Here is a 22,642-nt window from a genome sequence, read left to right as displayed (position 1 = left end):
TCTTTTCTACCCCATTTACAAACAATGGCAGAGACGTGTCCTTTGGAAACACATTTAAGAAGCTGTATGTTGTTTTCGTTTCATTAAAAAAAAACTGCGACAGAAGCAACAGAATGCATTTATGACATTTACGATGATATACTGGACAAAAGAAAGTGCCAAAGTGGGTTCAAAAAATTTCCAACGGGCAATCTCGATTTGAAGGACGAGCTTCGAAGTGGACGGCCCAGTCTAGTGGATAGTCCAGCTCTAAAGGCGGAAATCGAAGCAAATCCGATTATGACCATTGATGAATTATCGAAGAAAGTCGGCACATCACGGTCGAACACCCATCGTTATCTTGAGAAACTGCGAAAAGTTAAAAAATAAGGTATCTCGGTTCCTCACGCGCTCACCGACGCAACAAAGCTCAACGCCTCAACACATGCAAAATACTGCAAGAAAAGCAACATTTTACCCCGTTTCTCCATGACCTTATCACCAGAGACGAAAAATGGGTTCTTTATCATGATATAAAAAAATAGAAACAATGGTTAAATCGAGGTCAAACCCCAATTCCAACACCAAAACCAGGACTACATCCTCGGAAAGCATTATTGTGTGTGTGGTGGGATTCGAAAGGTGTAATTTATTATGATGTTTTAAAACAAGGGCAAACTGTTACTGCAGCCCTCTATTGTAAACAGATGGACAAATTAAATACGACGTTACAAAAAATTAGACCTGCTCTTGTGAATAAAAGTAATGTCATTCTTCAACATGATAACGCCCAACCGCATGTTGCCGATATTACCCGTAAAAAAATCCAGGACCTTAGCTGGGATGTTTTATTGCATCCACCCTATTCTCTGGACTTGGTACCGAGCAACTTTCACTTATTTCGCTTTTTAGAAACGCAATTAGGGAACAAAAAATTCGACAATTCGACAAAAACTGAAATCGGGTCTTTCAGAGTTCTTCGAATCTAAACCAAAAGCCTTTTATGAGAAAGGAATTTTAGATCTAGTAACAAGATGGCAAAGAGTCGTAGATAACACTAGAAATTACTTTGTATTAAAAAAAATATTAAATAATTGAAAAAAAAAATAAGTTTGAGTTTTAATAAAAAACGACATTAATTCCGGGATTACCTAATACTATAAAGCCAAAATATTGTCTTTCCGTCTGCGTTAGTTCAACTAAAGCCATTTATTTGTTTTTTAGTCAGTAAGTATTAAGTACAATATTGTTATCTTAACGATGTAACATTAAAAATGCATAATTATAACATATGTATATACAACTGAAAATGTATTGAATCAAAAATGAGTATCCATTTTGAAAAAATGAACATAGTTTAGAAATCGATAAAATCAGTGGAATACGTCTCCCTTTACCTGAATTTGTATTAATAAAATAGTAGGTTTATACGCCACTTAAAAATATGATTCTATTGGGTCGTTAACTAGTTTTATGATTTATAAATAAACGTAATGATACATATTTGCGATGTCTTTTTAATTAGCAAAAATAACATACATTTATATACAAAATACGTATCCGATACAATAAAAATAACATTATCCTAAATTTTTGTTTAATTAACAAACACGTTAACGGGAACGTTTTCAGAATGGATTCATTTATCGGCCCCAGCTTCCGCCTCCGCCTCCACCCCGTCCTCCTCCGCCTCCTCGGCCGAAGGATCCGCCGCCGCCTCTTCCTCGTCCGCCGAAGCCGCCGCCACCTCCTCTTCCGCCGAATCCGCCACCGCCGCCCCTTCCGCCGAATCCTCCTCGGCTTCCGCCCCTGCCTCCGAATCCTCCTCGACCTCCACCTCCCCTGCCGCCGCCGCCGCGTCCGCCTCTACCTCTTCCGCCGCCTCTGGCGCCCGGAGGCTGCGGTAAGAACCGCTTCAACGGCAGCAACTTGTTGGGGTCTATATACAACTCCTGCTTCTCCTTGAAACTGGACGCTTTCATGTTGTCGCCCAGTTTGATGGTCACGTAATAGTCTCTAATGTTGCCGAAGATCTCGTCGATCTTCCCCACTTGCTCCTTGTTCTCCAAGAAAATGGGGGCGTTAAAGTAGGGTACGTCCTCGATGCTCACTTTGCACACCAGGTCGTCTTGGACGGTATACTCGAAGTGGCCCAGGGGAATGACTTGCTCCGGAGGACCGTAGTCTTGCTGTCGGCCTCCTCCTCCGCCGCCGCCCCGGAATCCACCCCCGCCGCCTCTGCCTCCGAAGCCCCTACCGCCTCGTCCGCCTCCGCCTCCACCCCCGTAGCCTCCGCCGCCTCCGCGTCCTCGATACATCGTCACACGTGGACCGGCACGTTAGGTTAAAACTTCAAAACAAACGCAACCGAGGCACGTGCGAAATGTTGACCATGTACGTGACAGCGGTTTGGCCATAACGTTACATTTTCGTTAAAATGCACTATTTATTAAAATTATTATTCTTAAACATTTTTTTGATATTATTAAAATAATTATCAACCTTAATTTCCAGTAATATTCATGTTTTATGTTCACACTACCAGTATTTGGAAAAAAATTAAAGCTGAAGCAAGAAATAAATCCCTTTTTACAAAACTATGGTCTAAAGCAGTGGTTCTTAACTGTCTAAAGACCGAAATACTTTTAATCAAGCGTAGAACGAGACCACGCTATGCTTTTTGTCATTGTTTATGCACACACACAAAAGCATTTCCTACAAAGATCCGCAGATATCAAACGTTCGCAAAAAAAACATAGTGTATTTTTTACATTTTTTCTATACAGATAATAATATTAAAAAATAAATAAAATAACTTACAATAAAACATATTTATTAACATATAACATACAAAAATAATAAAATAAAAAATTCTAAATGCCTAGAAATCTGAACATTTTATTACTTTGTGGATTTGACACACAGTTCTGTGACAAACAAAACACAACACACGCGTAATTTTATTACCAAAACAAAAGTTACAATTACGAGTACTACTAGGCGAAGGCAATGTAGAAAGATCTTCGGGGATAAAAGTCTATCACTGACTTTTGCGGTTTATGCAAATAAACGTTCTCCTGTCATTCAATTACACTTTTATTTTTACTAAATCTACCAATAGGAGGCGTATGAAATACTTTCAATGGCATCAATCATTGATTCGCCACTCAGAATATTTATGGATCCATATCTTATAGTGATTGAGAGCCAAAATATCAATAAGCTCCATAAATATTCTGAATGGCCACTGCCTTGTTTTCTAGATCAATTCCGTCTTTTGCTCTGTTACAAAATTTATATCATACTTACACAATACGGATGTTCCGTGTTTTCTTGAAAATTGCACTCCGATGAATTTTATATATTATATTTGATTTCAAATTTAAATAATAAAAAATTGATATTGCTGCTTTTATAATAAATAATAATTGAAAAAAAAAACTCTTGTAAAAGAAAAAAAAATTATCATGGGCTTAAAAAATTATGAAGCCCTGGTCGAAGAAGAAGGCGAAGAGAAAACCCAATCAGAAAAGGACCAATTTTTGTATGAGGAGTTCATAATATGAAACTACTTTTTGAACTACTAGAAGCCCGAACTGAAAAGAATTATCAAACAAAGATAATCAAAACTCCCAACTAAGAATTCAGTTCCTAGATAACCTAAAAGGAGAAAAAAAGAATTTCACTAATAATAAAACAAATCGGGCAGAACATTTAAAGCTGTAATTCGTGGAGTACATTATTGAACAGAAACAAAAGATAATGAAGAAGCACTAAACTAGCATAATCGTTGGAATTTGGTAAGGTTCTAATGTCGGTTCATTAATATGCTTTTTGTTATTATTGATATTATTGAAATAAATATTAGTGAATTGTAAAAATTGATTACAATTTGAATATAATAGAAAGGTGAAAGGACCTTATAAAAATAAAGTAATAAATTAATTATGCGTTCGCGAAACCATTGAATGGCTATAATAAAACGTAAATAAATGGTAAATCAGTATTTATAATTTTATTTAAAGTGTATTTTTATTTCATTATTGGATTATTAGTCAATAAACAAAGGTGAATGATTAATTTAAATGTAAAAACAAAAGCGGTTGACCGAAGATTTGCGAACAACCGCTGCCTTGTCATTTATTTTGAATCTGTCAAATCGGCCAGCCGTCAGACGCCAGCCCAACGGTTTTTACAAGTTATTTCATGAATTACGGGTAATGACTATGATTTTGGTGGCAAATAAGTATTTCTTCATAAGCACACTCACAAAATGGCGAATCGATAGAACACGTCGACATTTCTAATCCGATTACCGCGTTCGCAGCTCGTCGAGTGCAAAATGACAAAGCCGAAGACGCTGGAGGAGAAGCTCCAGGAACTCAAGGAGCAGAACAACGAGCTGACGAAAACTGCTCAGTTCTGGCGAGTCCAGTACAAAAAAGCCGAAGACGACAAAATCAATTTAGTGAAAGAGAACCACGATTTGATATTTGTAAGTTATTAATTCCCATTTTCAATTTTTCATTTTAAATTATGTCATTTCATTTTATTACACAGAGAAAAAAGCAGTACTCTCTCAAAGTGAGAAGAAACTGCGATATGTTGGTTCAGTTGGCATGTCGATCTATGAACGATTTCTTGCAGTTTACCACTTGCGTGGAAAACACTTTAGAGCTCATAAACGAATTCGACGGACCCAACGGTTTGTGTGTTTCATTTTTTTAGTCCTAATATGAGAATGTATTACGAGTTTATTGTATAGGAGATCCAGTTAGCCGCGACTCTTCAAATATCAGCTTTACGCCAAATAATTCTCCAAGTAACGTCCGCTACGTGAGACCTATGATACAAGGCGTGACCTTAAAAATGCCCGTTTTAAGAGTCTCTCGAGCAAATTTAGACATTTTAAATAGATCAGGTATGTCTGCTGTTAAATTTTAATTATTAAAAAATATCATTACTATGCATCACTTTCAGGAGAAAAGACTACAAAAAATGACACACCTAGGAATTCGCCAAGAAATCAAACACAAGGTATGTTTAACTGCTTAATGTGTGTATTTTTCATACGACCCATTAGGTATTTTTCCTTTGCATTTTAGTAATATTTTATTATTCTTTCGGGATTCTAACTCTTTGGGGTGTGACTTCGCAGCCAGTAAGATGCAGGTGGAAACTAGTGACAATTTTATTAGATTATATTAGATATTCTCCAAGCGGTGGTGGAGAAGCTGGCGCAGGGATGATGTCTGTGGAAAATCCTTAGAGTGCTGATTGCTGTGGGAGCGACAGTATTGCGGAGGTTGATCCCTCTGCTGCGATGCTCGTATGGTGGACTACCTCTCAGGTTGTGAGCGTCCATGATATGTTGTCCGCGGGCGGGTGGGTGTCTGCTACTCTCTTCGAGTGTCTGCCTTATGTATTCAAGGCTGCAAAACTTGCTGACCAATCACAATCATCCAGCCAATCGTTGGACTCACTTATTAGAACAACAACATATGTATACGCCTTTTGCAAGTGACATTTGTTTTATGTTGTGGCCTTATGGTGCTTTTTGTCTTCCGGTGATATATTGTTTCCCGTGACCGTTTCGTAACAAAGAAATATTCATTCAATGCACCGAAGAATCTTTGCGTGCTATTTATGTGAAACCTTTTTTTCTGTCGTAACGAGGGCATCCTTTAAGCGTGGTCTCATCCTTTACACTTAGGGTGGCCAACCCGCGGGCCCGCCTTGAACATTTTTCCGGCCCGTGAGATTCATTACACTTTTACAAAATATATTTATTTTATAATCGCCAATACACTATAAACAATTTTTCACTCCAAAAAAATGTCTATAGTGTATCTAAATCTAATATGGAGATATATAATTTTATATATGGCCCGCAGAGTTATGATGCATTTCCAAAGTGGCTCGCAAGATCATTTGTGTTGGCCACCACTGCTTTACAGTATTGTCTAGTTCAGGGATGGCGAACCTTTTTCCCAAATGGGTCAAATTTGCTACATTTTTTTTAATAAATTCATATGGCAGGTTACATAGGTTTTATTTATTTTTAATAAATCCACGGGTCACATAAGTTGAGTAATTAAAACAATAATAAATAAAGGCTTACAAGTTTTATTAACACGGTGTGCACAAATGTGTGCATTTCAGAAACCTTCCGTTGCGTCGGTGTGCACAAATTTGTGCGTTTCGTCATTTTAACTTCATACGAGAAAAACCCACGTAAACTGCGTATTTACTGTAACGTATTTATTTAGGGACTTACCTACAGATGTTACTAATATCATATTAACTAAACATAGTTCAAAAAAGTAGAAATTCTAAATTCCAGAGGCTCAAAACTCAGGTAAAATAAATTCGTTTCAAGATGTATGTTTACATACATATATATATACAATTTTTTTCTATGGAATTATCTCACATATTATTTATTAGAAATAATGAAATCACTCAACACAAAATTGCGAATCACGTATCAATAATATATAAATATATTTAATTAATTTTTAACACTTAACGGTCGATTAACGCGGCGATATTCGCAAGACACCCAACCGTCCAATTTCGAACAAATGTAACGTTTCCGTTAGGCTAAACGCACGCTGTTATAAAAATGTTACCGAAAAACCCCACCTTATCGGTTTGATTTAGGTAAAGATGGTAATTTTTTTAGAGATATGTTTCTTGAAATTCTTATCTACAAAATTACAAAAAACCCAAAATATTCAAAGGTAACCGCATAAAAAAACGAAATGTTGAGCCAGACCTAATATCTAAGTACATATTATCAACCCGAAGCATTATAACAAAATAATCAGTGATTCTCAACTTTTAATTGCATTAATTTATTTTACAACTTTTTGCATTATTATATTTTGTTAGGTTTACAATATATTTTTGTAATGCTTATTTATTTCGTATTCCTTCATTTATTGATACTATTTTCTAAGAAATAAATTACAGTAAATCAAATTCAAAATTTTATAATATAAAATATAATGTTTTTTATTTATCATTATTTTCTGTTGTATATATGTATATGTATGTAGAGGTATCGTGGGCATTTAAATGCAGATTCATCAATCCCAAATGTGATATTTTATAATATTATAATATTTAGACCTGAAATGATCCCGATCTGTTCAAAGTAAATAAACTGTTCTCAACATGTTTTCAATTACCAACACATTGAATACCGGGCATTATTCCTAAAAATGGAGCGTGCGGCGGGGATTATTTGCGAAAATTAGGACTTTAATTAATTTGTGTAACTATCCAAGCACATTGGTGGTTCGAGTCTTTATTGGATGCGAAGTATACAGTAAGTGTGCGTTTTTCATTATTTTAACACATTGCGTACTGTGTGGTAAAAATACAAAAAGTGGTAAATATATAATATTAACGCAATAAAATGTTTAGAATCACTGATAATTTTTAATTATATTAAATATACTATATAAAATAATAATACATAAATTATAACAGAAATATAAAATAATAATACATAAATTATAACAGAAATATAAAATAATAATACATAAACAATAAAAGATTGCATTTAGCCATAGGCAAACGTTACGTTTGTTCGAAATTGGACAGTTGGGTGTCGTGCAAATATCGCTGCGTAACTTGACCGTCAAGTGTTAAAAATTTGGAATTGATTGTATAGGTCACAAAATTAGATATTTTCGGTTTTTATTATAAACAACAGTATTTTATCATCATTTTATTATTATCTTTATTGTTTTTATTCAAAAATATATATATATTTGGTTATTCTAAACTAAAAATTATATTTTATTTTATTGGTACGCGATCCACAGTTTGACGTTTACTGATTTTATCATTGCGAATACAAAAAAACGATCATCATGAATCTGTTTTTAAAATTTAACGTTAAAACGTTGACTAATTAAATAGTTACGATGTTTTAAAAAAAATAAGTTTATATCCTAATTTTCGCAAATAGTCCCCGCTGCACGGCTCCATTTTTAGGAATAATGCCCAGTATTCAATGTGTTAACATTAAAATTTACAAGCAAAATTTCAATAAACTCTTTATAAATAAAATAAAGAAAAGAAGAATAAATCATTTAATGGGAAATCCGTTGTTGTTATATCATACCTAAAAATTCAAGCGGGTTCAATAATTTCACACGCGGGTCACTGCGTGACCCGCGGGGTACTCGTTCGCCATCCCTGGTCTAGTTTATCCTTATTGATGAATGATCATTTTTGATCACAGATTTTAACGCGAGTTTCCAGAATAGAATCTCCCACAATTCAAATGCATATTTTGTTTTATTTCTCACAATTTAAAACAATTCTAGAAAGATGTCATTATGTATTATGAATCATTATTTCTATTGTTCAATTTTATTGTTATTATATTATTAAAAACGGGTGAGATTTAACATGGAATTATTTTAAGAGATATGTGCATTTAAATAAATACCTTGTTTCATAAAACGAATTGTTTGTGCATTTATGTATAATGTAAATTTTCGGTTTCTTCAGTAAAGGATTCATTGCAGAGAGTTATTCATGGGGTGTTCAACGTTCTGACTAATCTGTTCAACAGTAATGCACAAACAATTCTTTTTATGAAACAATTATTTTATATATTGCTCATTTAAATATTGTCCTCTAAAAAACGTGTTATTTTTAGAGTAAATGTTTTTAAAAAATATATTTTTATTTTTCTGTTGTATTATATATTTATTATTTACCTAAAAAATATCGGTCTTTTGAAAAATATTTCTATATGAATTAAATACACTTGTACTGATTAAGTTTATATATGAAGGTACTTGCCGTATATTTTTATCGATAATGTTAAATTAAAGAGTTAGTGCATATAAGAACACTATTGTTCCGATTATTGATGCCAATAGTATTCGAAAGTTTCTCTTGTGTTCCAAATATGACAATTTCTCACATGTTTTTGTTTGTTAAAGCATCTTTGTTTAATCATTGCTTTCTACAAAATTATAACTAGTTGAAAAGTGAGCGTGAATGGAATTTTGTCTCCTTTGGAAAATTCATATATATTATAATTAATAGCATTGAAAAATAATGATAATAATTCACAAATTTCATTTTATTTTTGACGTGCCTAATATTCCAGTCTGTTATAGACGTAACGCCTTTTTCATCACAACATCCAATAAGTATAAGAATATACACTTAAATTGTAAAGGTTTGAGCCTTTTTAATAAATCATAAATTTCCTCTTATCTTCCCAAAAAGTTTAGTTAGAACTAATATCATGAAAAATCATATTGTAATAGCCAAATATATATTACAAAATATAAAAATACACTGGTAACATTTATGTATTTAATTTCAATACGAAACTCAATAAAATTTTGATCATTTTCATTCATATTTATTTTCATTTAACTGTAATGAAAAGAAACAACGAAATCGATTGTGCAAAAGCTATGATATTTTTAAGTAAAATGCATCAATGTAATATAACAAGTGCAAATACTGCTGTTGAGGGTTGCCAGAATAATACGTGTAAAAGAAAAAAATAAGTGTTCTTAACCCGCCGTTGGTCGCGCGAGTATTGCATACGCCGTTGGTCGCGCCTGAGCGAATAGCCGCCTCTCAGTTCTTTATGTTTTTAAGTTTAAATATCGAATATTTATCATTTTTTTTATTTTTGGTATATTTTAGTGTTGTATATATAAAATAAATATATTCTTTAAAACTTTTATTTACATAACGAAAGAAGAAAAATAAAATAATAAATATTTTAAAAGTAAAATATATTTTTTTTAGATATATGTTTAAAACTTTAAAAATAACATGAAAAAATATATATTATTTTTGATCTTGATTACTTTAATACTTAGTTTTATGCAATCTGGACATAATGCCCATGAATGTTCTTTGCATATTGGGTTATAGCACATGTGGCATTTTATGGTGATTTTGCGATTTTTTTCCTAGGGCAAAAATTACATTTTGGACGATTCTATTCACTTTGTTTTGGGTGATGAATTATCATAGTGTCAGGTTTTTCTCCTAAATACTGCTATATTTTTATTTGCAAACTTTGCAATAAATTTGTTTAATTTGTTTAAATTATCTTAAGGATCGAAAAAAAAATTCAAAATAGTTTTTTTATACTATGTATCAATTAAGTTAAATTATTTATATTTATAGAATAAATTAAAAACATAATAATAACAACAAAAAAGTAAATAATAATAAAAAGAAACTACCAAAAAATAAAATTTCCAGCACGAATCTAACCCGCGTAAATAACGTTCTCTCTCGATCCTTGATATAACACAACTAATACGCAAAACCAAATGTATATCGAATTAGTAAACACGTGTTTGAGCCTGTAATATTGAAGAAAACATAATTCTTGAAAAGTAGAGGGACCCGCAAGTTAATATGTTGCATACAAAAAAAACGGCATCAAAAAAACCGATAGGGTGAGCGCTGCGCCGCCGTGCGACCAACGGCGGGTTAAAAACTGATTCAGTAAATCTAATAATTTGCAAGGAAATGTATATCTGCCTTTGTGAAACATGTGTTCTTCTCAGAATGTTTATGTCTTATAATTTATGGGCTTCCATGAAATTGTGTAATGTAAAAAAGTCACATTGTTTGCACGTTAATAAATTAATGGCATTTAAGAATTGTACTTTGTCCATTATTTTCGAAACCATTACATAACTCTCTTTGTTCATTAGTGCGGATCAGTTATGATCGTCACACATTAAGGTATTAATCTATTACAGGCTTATCGATTCCGTTGAGTCAAATTGCCGACCCACTTGAAACCAACACGTCGACTAAGAGAGACACAAGTCTGTCGCAGCTCCAAGAAGAATCTAGTACTAACAGTGTTATAGAAGCTGAAGAAGTGTTGAAGGTGAAGTGCTCCAGTAGAGAGCTGTCCGTATCGCTCAGTCGCATAGACTCGTTCATAAAGCGGTTCATGAACAAAGAAAAGCCAAACGAATCCATAGACGAATTGAAAGATGTTCAAAACGGTGCCAAAACTCATTGCGTGTATTGCTAAATATTATATTCGATAGATCAATGTTATACGAGCTTCCTTATTGTGTTTTAGACGAGAAAATAGAAAATAAAGAAAATACGTTTGTAAACGAAGATGAGATGTTCAATGACGAGTTTCAGGGGAGCGATTGTTTGAAGTATAATTCGAGGTATTTATAAAGTTTTTATTTGTTTTTGATGGATTATAAATGTTTATAATTTATTTTATCATTTTTACTTAGGTTAGAATGTATAATAGAAGAAACCGAGAATGAGAGTTCAAGTGTAAGAGTACTTATTTTTAAGAGCAAAAACATCCGTTTTCCAAATAAATATTTTTTTTATCAGCAATGGATATAGTCGTTTTTGCTTTCATATACTTGTTATATGCGTTTGTGGATAGTTAAATGACTAATTTTTTTTTTAGATATCTTTTAATAAAACTTTGCATACAGCTTCAATAAAAGATGAATTAAAAAATAAGTATGTTGAACTGTAATAAAAAAGCTTAATATAAAATGCATTATATTAATTAAAAAAAATTTTTTAAGGGAATTTAATAAGACTGAACAGGATCCTTTGGAGGGTCCGAGTTGGATGTTTGCAGATAGAACTAGCACTGATGAGGGTTCGCAAATAAGTGAAGTGAATCAATATAATTTCATAACTGTTCGAAAAGTAAGCTATTTTTTATTGCGTGAAATATTAAAGAATTTAGATTGTAGTAGTACTTTTGTTGTAGAAGACGATCGTAGACGAATCAATGTTTGAGTCATCAATTTTGACAAAAGACTCGGTTCAAGTACCAGACTCTACTACAGACATGAAAATGAATATAATCAACATGCCTCAATCTACTCCGGCTTCGGATAAAACTAGTAAACCAAACAAATCCATTCCGTCGCCTACGTTTCAGCAAAGCTTAGAATCGATGTCCAGCGAAGATGCGAGTTCTGATTTGACGAAAGAATCCAAAGACCAAAGCACCGCAGAAGATAATATGTAAATATTTAAGTTTATTTTTATTTTTTAGATTAAATTAAGACCATCGTGGCCTAACAGGTTACCCCAATGCGCCACGATGGTCGAAAACAAATTTTAAATTTATAAAACATAAAAAACGTATATATACATAAATATAACAATACTTAAACATAACAAAAAATTTTAAAATATCAAAATTAAATGATACAAACTGGATCAGATCCTCGTAGCTAACATTAAATAAATCAATTTTCAATGCCAGCGTATTAAGGAGCCGTATGGCCACAGCTATAGGCGAGTCGGCAAGTGCGGATGTCCTAGACCTAATGGCCATCAAAAGAGGTCGCGATCGTGATTCTCGAAAATGTTCCGGAACCCAAAACTAGAATTCCTCGAGAATAGCTGGATTGTCGACAGCACCTTTTAGTAATTTGAAAAAATGCTTAGCGACATACAGCTTTCTGCGTGAACTCAGCGAATCATATCCCAACGCTCCTAAAAGAAAGGCGCTGGGATATAAGTATGGATAATAACCAAATGTCCTTTTGTAAAGGTATCTTAAATACCTTTTTTGAATTTTTTCCACTAAAAGGGAATATTTGGCTATTCGGGGATCCAAATTATAGATCCCGATTCAAGAATGCTACGAACTAAGGTGTCATAGAGGATGCGAATAACTGACGGATCGTCAAAGTGAAAAGCATTTCTCATAACAAAGCCGAGCATCTTGGAAGATTTATCACAGACGTCGTGTATATTGTTTTGTTTCCGCTAATACCGTAACTTTGCTTTCTCTGCTCGTGACATGGCAACATAAATTTAATCATGAGAGAAGAATTAATCTTGTGACTTATTTATGGTCATAATAACTAGAAATGGCAGTCAAGATCGTCGCACATCGTCATAATTTAATAATAATAAAAAATAATCTCACAACTTTTTATTTAACTAAATTATTTTTATTTATTGCTATTCAGCTAATGAAGTTTATGTGTTTTAAGTAATCAGACGAGAATCATGATAAAATAAGAAGCAAATATGAATCGATGTCAGGCATTGTATTTCGTACATTTTAGAATTTGTTTTTATTAAAAATTATGAAAAAAATAAACTCATTTGCAAGGACTTTAATGTACTCGTGTTATTCGTACAACTCTTATTAATCTTATTATTATTTTTTAGTCTCAAAATCGTACATGAAATGAATAAGGAGGTCGAGAGGAAAGCAGTTGTTGTATTAAGAACACTCAAAGAGACGGTTACTAGTAAAAAAGGCAAAGGACGGAAAAATAGTCAATTAAAAAAAAACAGCGGCTATAAAAAGCATGTGCGAGTAAGAAATGATTCGGAAAGTTCCGAGTCGTCCAATAGCAGTGTAACATCAGTGCCTTCAATCGATCAACAGTAATAAGCGTTTTTGATTTAGTTAAGCATCAATGATAGTTAATGCAACATAACACTGGTATTTTATTAGCGATAGTGACTCCAGAGATAGCATCGACTCAAACGGTGAACGTGTGAGACCGAGGAGAGGCGTTATTCGAAAAGACTATAAAGAAATTTCATGCATTAAGTGAGTATTTTTTTTATATTAATATTTATTTATTAAATTATTAATTTCATTGTTTTTTTTTATTTTAGAAAACTACGGCGTATTTGAGATTATTTTAAATGATTTATAATATGTATGTATATTATTAAATATATTCATAATACTGTAGGTTTTTTTTAGAATTGGTATAAAAAGTATACGTATCAACTGGGTAGTTAACAATAGATAATTATTTATTATTATTTTTATATAAATATTTTATTGATTTTCACTAAAAATTTAAATTTAGTTTATAATTATTACATGTTAGCATACGTTTAATATAAACAATTATTTTATGCGAGCAATTAAACCAAATTAAAATATGGGTTTTATAACCCAAAAACTTTTACTGGCTCTAGATATTTTTTTAATGCTTTAATAAGATTATATTTAGCTATTTATCCAAGCATATGAATCAATTACTATTGAAATATTATTAATTTTTTGCTTATTTGTAATTGTTTTAGGTTTACATTGATTGAATGCTCGGCTCTGTTACTTGTAACATTATGCTCTAAAATGAGTTAATACAAAAATATTTCTTGCAATAAAGATTCACACCATTTTGATTGTTTGTCCTAAAAAAATAAGTGTTACTTGTAAACTTAGATGAGGTCGGTCATTCAATGGTTAACAATAATAAAATGAAAATGTTTTTTAAAAGTATAAATAAATAATACTTATTTGCTTTTATGTCTTATTGTCATTGCTTTACCTTTTTAATACTATTAACTACATATTTTAAATTTCAGGAGAGACTTTTCAAAATGTACAGATTAGTTTATTGAGCTATAGAAGTGTTTACTTCTATAAATATTTCGGATCAAAATGCCTTTGTTCTGATTTTACTGATTTGAAATCTGGTATTTTTTTATTAAGAAAAAATGCTAATTTGATTAAATTGAGCTTAAGATTTATCGAAACTGTCAATCCTTACAAAAACAAGTGGAAGAAAACAATGAATCGTCAATTATGTTTACTTAAACGGCCATACCGTTAGATCTGTCTGTTAATGTATGCTTCCCAAGTGCTGCTTTATGAGCGAAACCATTGTGGTCGCTTCCCGATGATGACAAAGAGACACATATAACAATAATATTCGATGCTAGAGTTGATTCGTATTGTTTCTAGGCGTGTGTGTTAAAAGATCATAAATAATGTTTTTATTCAAAATGACGAATTCTCGATTTCGATTTTAATGACGAAGACGATTTCTCTCATGTTTTTGTTTATAAAAGCACCCTCGTTCAATTGTTACACTACTTGAACTCTTTGTGTATGAATAGGCTAAAATTATATGGAACGGACTTCTGTAGCATTTTTAAAACAGAAGCAATTAGACACGCAAACAAAACAGTCACATCTGGAGATCATGTATCAAAAGATATCTTCATAACTGAATTCAAAATCAAAGGAAGTTCAAATGGAATCAGTGTTGCCATATAGTGAATTTCCAATCCAGGTCAGAAGCAATAAAATCGTGCCATCACGGTGAATCACGCTCGATTATCGAGTGTTTATATTAAGATTTAGGGTAGGTAGGGCTCGCAACGGATCCTTCCGCAATTGTCTATTTCACCATGTAAACAACTTTAATTATCAATAAAAACATTACCGCAGCGGCTCAATCTGTGTCTAATTGCCACCTGTCACCATCCCGTCAGCTAAACTTTGATCAGCCCTTTTCTTGTATTAGAAGTCCATAATAGTATTGGTAAGGACAGCTATTATATTTTTAATGCATTGTGTAATATCGAAATGCAGACAAACTGTGGAGCAATGTCTGTCTGTACTTATTCTTCTGCTTATTTTCCCCTGAGAGATGAGTTGGTTTAGTTTGTATTTTTCACTTGACCTAATGAAAGTTCTAAAACTATAATTAGTTTTAGAACTTTCATTAGGTTAGGTTTGAATAGAAAATGGACGTTTCACAACTGTCTAATTGAGTTTCATAGACATTTTAGAGCAGCATATAGTGCCTATCAGTGAAAATGTATTTGGACTGTACTAGTGAAAATATAACTTTACTAAAAAATACACATTCACTGTAACATTTATACATTGGATGTAAATAAACAATGATAAATATGTAAATATATATATATATATATATATATATATATATATATATATATATATATATATATATATTACTAGATATAGAAAAGTTGAAATGATATAATTTTACTAGTACCTGTCGGATAATTTATATTTTCACTGGTAAAAATGTATTCCGATATGATTTTCCTGAAATGACATGTTTTAAAAAATATTTTCAGGATAGAGTCAAGACTGTTTTTTCTAGATTTTCTTTTAGGAATAAGTAAATTCAATTTTGAACAAAAAGGACATAAACTTTCTGATTTTTAACATTAAGTTTCTGGAAGCACCAGTGCATACTCAATTGATTTCTTTTATTAATGAAACGATAAGCATGCATTAAATATTTTAGATAAGCAGTGAAAATCATCAGAAGGAAGGTGTAATTTAATCTTTAATTTGTCATTTGGGCTTAATTTCGGTATTTGATGAATATAAATAAAAAATGTAATAATATGTACATTGAATTATTTATTTGTATTATATAAATATAAGTAAAAAATTATCATGAAGTTGTTTCCTCGATATTTTCTAATAACACACGAACATTGTAGTAGTCGCATATCACACCTATTTCTAGCATATTCTCGATTTTTTCGTTCAAACGTTTCACATATTTATTGTCTATATTTGTAAAGAGAGTTCTAACTTTATCTTTTGGCCAAAATTTAATAATTCTCACAAAATATTGCACCAACGTGGAAGTAATTTTAAGAATATTATCGCGCTTTTGGAACTCCGTTTGGCTATGGTGCCTCTCCAAGTTGTCGTACGCGTCCTGCCACATCCTCAACATGTTGTTGAATATGTTGAAGGCTTCGTCCGACGCGGGATAGTTTAACGAAGTCAAAATAGCGACCGTGTATTCCGCAACGTCGGTGATCGCTTCGTTTTCGATGTTATAATTGTGTTGGATTATCTCGTTGATGTGTTTAAAAAGTGCGTCGGCGTATTCTACGTACAATACGGTCGAGTGCAAGTCGTCGTCCGATAGAGTGTAATGAATTGATAAAAATAACATATTGCATCTGTCTATATCCATGTCTTTGGATTTCCTGCAATACTCGGTCAATTCGCTAAAAGCGACGAACGTCGCTTTGATCACATCTTTATTTATGAACATATCGGTGAAAACTTGTTCTTTTTCAGTTTCTAATCTGGCCGAGCATATACAATTTAAAGTTTCGAACGCGTTCAATAAGACGCTCTCGTTGGCCGAATTCTCCATGATAAAATTGAGAGACGGCACGAATTCGTTGCTTTTCAAATGATTCAACCACTCGTCGAAGTGCTCGTGATCGTTGAACACGTTCGAGTAGACGAACCTCAAAGTCTGAACCAAAATTAACGAATCGTCCGATTTGATGGAACACAATATATTGGTTATTATATGCGGTTTATTGAGCACGTCCGTTATTATATCGGCGAAGCAACACATGTTCGCCACCATTCCGATGATCGTTTCCAGCAGACGATTGTTGTCCAGGTACTTTGTGAGAACGATGTCGAATATGTCGAGCGAATCATGTTTGAATAGAAAATCGGCAATGTCCTTCTCGAGAGTCATGTCCCAAAGAGTGCACAGGTCGCTTTCGACGAACTCCTCGGTGATCTGGTTCTCTCCCGTTAGAGTTATGAGCGTTTTGAGCACGAACCTCTCACTGTAGGCCGTGTTGCCTATCACGTCTCCGACCGGCAGCGCTTCTTCCTCCTCTTCGCTCTCGGAAGTGTCTTCGGCCTTCTCGTCCGAAGACTCCTCGTCGTCCGAAGCGATATGTGACGGATCTTTCATTTTTACCAATAGCGTCGACCACTCGATGATGACAGCCGCGATACAACTTAGACAGTCGGGCTTTGGTCCAAGCGACGCATTATTTGCCCATTGATCAACTTCGGGTTAGAATAAACATCAAATGGTTAAGATAAAAATAGTCAGAATGGTCAGAACATTGAACAACCCATCTCTCAACAAATCGATTCAATTATATGTAGGACGCGAAATAATGACAGTTGTTGTGTTAATATTAAAAAATATTGCTAAAAACAAGGTCATATTGTTTTTTTTAATTTTGGCGAGAAGATGGTGAGAGCACATGTAAATTCCGTCTAGATCGCTAAAACAGTTGGATGACGCGATGCTGGGAAAGCTAAAAAATGTTCATCTCGAAAATTTTCTGAAACGTATGGAAGCCTACCCTAAAACACCTTGATACTGATAATGATAATCAACTGTCGACACGCGAACGACCAAAACGTAGAATAATGTTTTTCATGCAATAAATTTAACGTTGCAATATCTTCTATATCGTGGAAAAATAAACGGTTACCATGCCCCTATAACATTCACCGTTGACTGTTACAGTCTGATCTTCATCGTTTTTAAAAATGTATGGCCTAATGCCGTCACCTGATTACAATGCGAACTAAATAGTATTTCTTGGGTATGTTTGCTTATTAACATACATAGAGAGATAGAAATGTGACTAAACAGTGAATAAGATTTTCTTTGAAAAATCAGTATCAACTTCTTGTTGTCCCAATCTGCGTAAATTATTTACTTGAAATGATCTATAGGCTTCAGTTGTTGTGTTATTTGAATTTTTTACGGGTATATGTGCAAGGTCAGATGCAAAATGCAACTTGATAATCGAAAATTTTGGGTCTTTGGCTACATTTTCACTTACAGCAGTAGTAATGTTTTCGGCTGAACGGGCACCACGAAGATACACATGCCTTACCATTTTTTCAAAGCTTCCAGTTTCTTAAAATTTTTTGCTACGTTGCGAATTGTTCGCTCAGCAAGACGATGAAATTGATCATAATCTTTTCCATGAATTTTGAATAAACAGTTCGTATATAATTGTTATTTCTGTAATGCAATTTAATTATTTGAACGCGTTGAGTAGTGGTTAAGCGATTTATTTCGTATGTGTGTTGTTGCAAAATAGCATTTGACTCATTGAACATACGTGATTATTGACAGCTGTTAGATTTACAGTGCTGCCAATATAGGGAACTGGAATTGGATCGTCCAGTATAACCACATATTGTCGCTCACTATTAAGTGATGTTAAGTGACAAGAGTGAGTGAGAGATTTATCAGTCGGTATGCGCTGATATAATCGAAACCGTAATAAAAGTAGTTTGAAGTATTTTTTAAAATGAGAGCCGAAGTTACGAGCGCTCGTTAAATTAGGTCGTCAACGACGGCGCCTGGGCCAACGGCGTCTGATTAAAAAAATTCAGTTGTTCCGCTTTCATGACAGTGACGTTCTTTGACGGCCGATACTCTCGTCTGCTCACGTCGTAAGAAACTTAGGCAGATTATTCGCGCCGCGACTTGTTTTTTCGTCAATTGTCGCTCGTCTCGTTCCGTTTCGATCGTTCGTCGACCGTTTTTATGTTATCTAACTTGCATTATTTCACTTTTGAATATCAACTTTTTGTTTCGATATCGTAAATTTTACTTTTTTGTTGCGATATCGACAGTCGGAATGCGGTGATACAATTCCGATTCCGATTGATAATCTCGACGATTATTTGGGAGTCTTAAAGTTCGATTGTAGTTGAATAATGAACGTGTATGTTTTGCAGAATAAAAATGGTGCAACAAGACTTGACTTAGACGGAAGGTTGGAAGATGCGAACGATGCGGGCAATCCGCGGGGGAAGAGAGTCGACGGCGATGGCGATGGCGGTGACGGTGACGGCCGTCCAGTGCTCGTTGGTTCGCTAGGCCGTGTGCAGTATTTTATACGTGATATGCGAAAAAGTTCAAGTTCCAGTTTCAGTGAGATTCTAGTCAGTGTCTGTGGTTGTGTTCCGCACAAGTTGTTCTCTTATACTTGTACTCGCTAATAATATAACAAATAGTTGTAAGACTTTAACGTTGCCGACATGTTATCCGCCGTCTTGGAAGAAGAGGCCGATCTGTACGAGGCGTTTCCGCCGCACGTGGATCCCAGCGGCATCACCATCTTATCCGAGAGTCCGCCAGGTATATTATTTAATACACCTTCTTCATTTTCTTAAACTCGATAATACAACCCGTTTTATTTCAATCGACCAATCTCGATAGCCCGTATCAAATAGTGACGCGGAGAGAAGAGAGAACCATACACAAAATCACTTTTGTTATATTGCACGAATTACAAAAGTACTCTGTGACTTGTTCTATAAGTCTTTGCGTTTTTATAATTCTTTTTTTTTATATCTAAATCTAAAAGTAGTGTATTTTTGGATGCAATCAATTCTTTAAAGTCGTGTTTTATGTTCGTTTATATTGTTTTCTTATGATGATAGTTGTTTAGAGCAATGTCTGAAAAATAAGGTGAGTGAGAAAGAAAATCCATTGTTTCAATTACTCTTTTTTCATTTAAAAGGGAGTCGCTTTTAGACGAATTAGATGACCGCACTATGTGTCTGTCTATAATCCAATAACTCATAAAGAATTACACTATCTTATTGGGGTGTAAACCTGTTCTCAGGGTTAGAATTGAGTCTCAATTCTATTTCAAGAATAACTAAATTTTTAGAACCGATTTTTTTTTTTTCATTTTTTCATTCATTTGAAATTTTTTAAATTTAATGGCATCCCTACCCATTGTATTACGGATGTTTTTAACTGCTATTGTCGCATTATGACCCAGTTGAAACCAAAATTGAAAGTATAATATAGTTTAGCTTGATTTAGGGTTGAAAATATCTAAACAAAAAAATATCCTAAACTAAAACTAAACTAAATAGCATCATGGATACGACTACTGTTAACAAATACGGAAAGAATAGTGAAATTATCGTTTATATTTTTGTATTTTATTTTAAAAACTAAAATCGCCCAATCTGGTAATTTTAGTTGGTATCGATGGCCCATATTAAATAATGTCGGTTAAAAACAGGACCACAGATAAAATGCACTATGCTAAAAATATCAAGAACTTATGTTATATTGTACAATATAAAAAATTCTCTAAAGTAATTTCTGCAACTAAATATTAAAATATTTTTTATGTATGGTCCAAAATATGTTTTTTTATTATTAAAAAGTAATATTGTGAATTTTAGCAATTTTTATGGATCTCGATAGGCGGGGTCATGTAGTGGCGGAGAAAACAAAACAGTTAATGAGTAATATTATATTGTACGAAATATAGAAGTGTTCCATTTATAATTTATACAGCGTAATTTCTGCACCTTAATAATAAAATAATTGCCTTGGAGCGTGCTGATTTTATCTATCACGAGTGACGCTCGCCAGTTCCAACATGTTTACGACAAAACGTTGTCGCATTTTGTTTTATTCAATGCATATTTGCATATCAGTTCTTTAGCTTATTTTGTAAAGAAATATTACAATATCATATCGACGTCACATATTTCCAGTGATAATTAATATACACTTACATATATTTATATTTAAGAATACGTAAATACATATAAAAATAATAAAATATATCCAGTCGTAACGATTGGGACTTCGTTATAGAAATACTACGTTATAGGGGACTAGGCACCCATACAAAATTTGAGGTTAGGTTCTTTCAATTGTATTTTGTGAATTTAATGAAATTGCAAATCAAACTTTTTTCCTATTTTTATGTATTAAATGAGAAAAATATTATGCTGTTGGAATTAAAAGTAAAATATATTCGACAATCAAGCAATCACCTATATTAAACATTTTCACTATGTGGAATTTTACTGTGCAAAATTTTTATTATTATTATTATTTTCAATAGTAATATTGAGTGGAAGGCTGTGTTATATAGTTTATTGAATATTCAAAAGCGATCATTCTTCAATTCAATTCAATTCAATTTTACTTAAGGTTACAAAAATATCTAAAGCTCCTGTCAAATAATGGTAGTGTGACAGAACCACACATGGAGTTATGTTACAAAATATAAGTTTTCTATTTTATAAATGATTCATACTGAATAACACAGTGTTAATCACCCAATGTACATATGTACAATATGGTCTATAAAGTAAACTTTTAATTGGAGTAGTTTTATTTTTATTTAAAAAATAATTTCGCACATTACTGCATTACTTGTCCTCGATAACCCAAGTCAAATAGTGGCAGTTGAACGAATCGATTGTTTGCGATTAGGATGAATATCAGATTTAACTTATTTTAATGTGATGCTAAAAAAATTCTTAGAAAAAGAAGTGAGTCATATATTGATAATAAAAAAATGTTATTAATAAAATAACGTATGTTATCTGATTTATATTGTATTTACACGATGGCCCAAAAATAATCAACATATTTTCAAAAGATTACATTTCATAACAAAAGATTAGATCTCAAGTATTATTTTTCTTAAATATTAAATATAAGTTTATTTTAGTTCAGTATAATTTCACCCTTATCACTGCATTTTATCCATCCACCATTTTAAACTATGCGTCGCGTTGGTTGCAATTAAATTTTGATGTTTTCAGTGAGATGAAAAAATTCATAGATACATTTTTATACCATATATGCACTAATTAATAATCACGATATTTATCTGTGAGATCAGGAAAATCTAGGAAAACCTAATCTTTGATGATCGATCGGAATCATTGTTATACAATAATCACGAATTCCAATTTCATAGAAGATATACATTGAAAATCACTGGGTATCATATAGGATTCGAACCCAATTCTTTCGGATATTTTTTTAATGAATTATTATACCACTGGTTTAATATTTATTAGTTGATAAACGTCTCTGGAGGTTAGTAATTTCCTTGCCGTCGCATTGGTATGTAAATTCAATCTAACGATTTATTGCTAAAGTTGTATATATAATATTTTCATTCGCCGTCCTTATGCAAATATCTCGTTACGAACCAAATTGCATTTTCATGTTTTTGACTGGAATCTTTTGATTATTTCGATATTGGAAATTTTTGGTTGTACATAAATAGCATGTTCTGTCTTTAATCTAGTAATCAATAA

General features: G+C 32.8%; 4 protein-coding genes across 10 annotated transcripts in view; 2 read left to right on the top strand and 2 right to left on the bottom strand.

The window, feature by feature from the left end:
* Window positions 1-1,480: 1,480 nt before the first annotated feature.
* Window positions 1,481-2,348, bottom strand: Gar1 (Gar1 ribonucleoprotein). The gene has a single exon (XM_088194524.1). It carries the CDS (start codon window positions 2,295-2,297, stop codon window positions 1,623-1,625), a length of 675 nt encoding a protein of 224 aa, XP_088050650.1. The 5' UTR covers window positions 2,298-2,348; the 3' UTR covers window positions 1,481-1,622.
* A 1,705-nt stretch (window positions 2,349-4,053) lies between these two features.
* Window positions 4,054-15,219, top strand: LOC148230330 (uncharacterized). 2 transcript variants are annotated; one of them, XM_088194523.1, is made up of 15 exons: window positions 4,054-4,196; window positions 4,307-4,474; window positions 4,540-4,684; window positions 4,745-4,900; window positions 4,960-5,016; window positions 10,752-11,006; window positions 11,087-11,183; window positions 11,256-11,298; window positions 11,441-11,496; window positions 11,565-11,691; window positions 11,756-12,015; window positions 13,180-13,401; window positions 13,472-13,570; window positions 13,639-13,682; window positions 14,059-15,219. In XM_088194523.1, the coding sequence occupies exons 2-14, from the start codon at window positions 4,322-4,324 to the stop codon at window positions 13,655-13,657; spliced, it is 1,689 nt and encodes a 562-aa protein (XP_088050649.1). In that variant the 5' UTR covers window positions 4,054-4,196; window positions 4,307-4,321; the 3' UTR covers window positions 13,658-13,682; window positions 14,059-15,219. The 2 variants fall into 2 exon arrangements, with proteins under 2 accessions (XP_088050649.1, XP_088050648.1); XM_088194522.1 differs by having other exon boundaries at window positions 13,639-14,284.
* Window positions 15,220-16,144: 925 nt separating this feature from the next.
* On the bottom strand, window positions 16,145-17,540 carry LOC148230329 (uncharacterized). The gene has a single exon (XM_088195606.1). It carries the CDS (start codon window positions 17,481-17,483, stop codon window positions 16,197-16,199), a length of 1,287 nt encoding a protein of 428 aa, XP_088051732.1. The 5' UTR covers window positions 17,484-17,540; the 3' UTR covers window positions 16,145-16,196.
* A 1,395-nt stretch (window positions 17,541-18,935) lies between these two features.
* The window catches only part of sky (GTPase-activating protein skywalker), a 102,689-nt gene continuing 98,982 nt past the window's right edge, over window positions 18,936-22,642 (top strand). For all 6 annotated transcript variants that reach the window (XM_088195603.1, XM_088195602.1, XM_088195601.1 and 3 more), the window contains exons 1-2: window positions 18,936-18,997; window positions 19,286-19,688. Coding sequence is in view for 4 of the 6 variants with exons in the window: in XM_088195601.1 (XP_088051727.1) it covers window positions 19,589-19,688 (100 nt within the window). In the remaining 2 variants the exon portion in view is untranslated. The remainder of the gene's footprint in view (window positions 18,998-19,285; window positions 19,689-22,642) is intronic.

This window comes from Plectrocnemia conspersa, unplaced genomic scaffold, assembly GCF_051122295.1.
Source record: "Plectrocnemia conspersa isolate PC_06_02 unplaced genomic scaffold, ASM5112229v1 ptg000010l, whole genome shotgun sequence".
Classification (NCBI taxonomy): Eukaryota; Metazoa; Arthropoda; class Insecta; order Trichoptera; family Polycentropodidae; genus Plectrocnemia; species Plectrocnemia conspersa.
This window is presented reverse-complemented; position numbering and strand designations above follow the sequence as displayed.

Bases quoted from the DNA above. Each gene is read 5' to 3' on its own strand.
- Gar1 (XM_088194524.1), bottom strand. From the start codon at position 2,297: ATGTATCGAGGACGCGGAGGCGGCGGAGGCTACGGGGGTGGAGGCGGA.
- LOC148230329 (XM_088195606.1), bottom strand. From the start codon at position 17,483: ATGAAAGATCCGTCACATATCGCTTCGGACGACGAGGAGTCTTCGGAC.
- LOC148230330 (XM_088194523.1), top strand. From the start codon at position 4,322: ATGACAAAGCCGAAGACGCTGGAGGAGAAGCTCCAGGAACTCAAGGAG. The intron at 11,007-11,086 runs GTGCCAAAACTC...ATTGTGTTTTAG, and splicing joins ATTGAAAGATGTTCAAAACG to ACGAGAAAATAGAAAATAAA. The intron at 11,497-11,564 runs GTATGTTGAACT...AAATTTTTTAAG, and splicing joins AAAGATGAATTAAAAAATAA to GGAATTTAATAAGACTGAAC.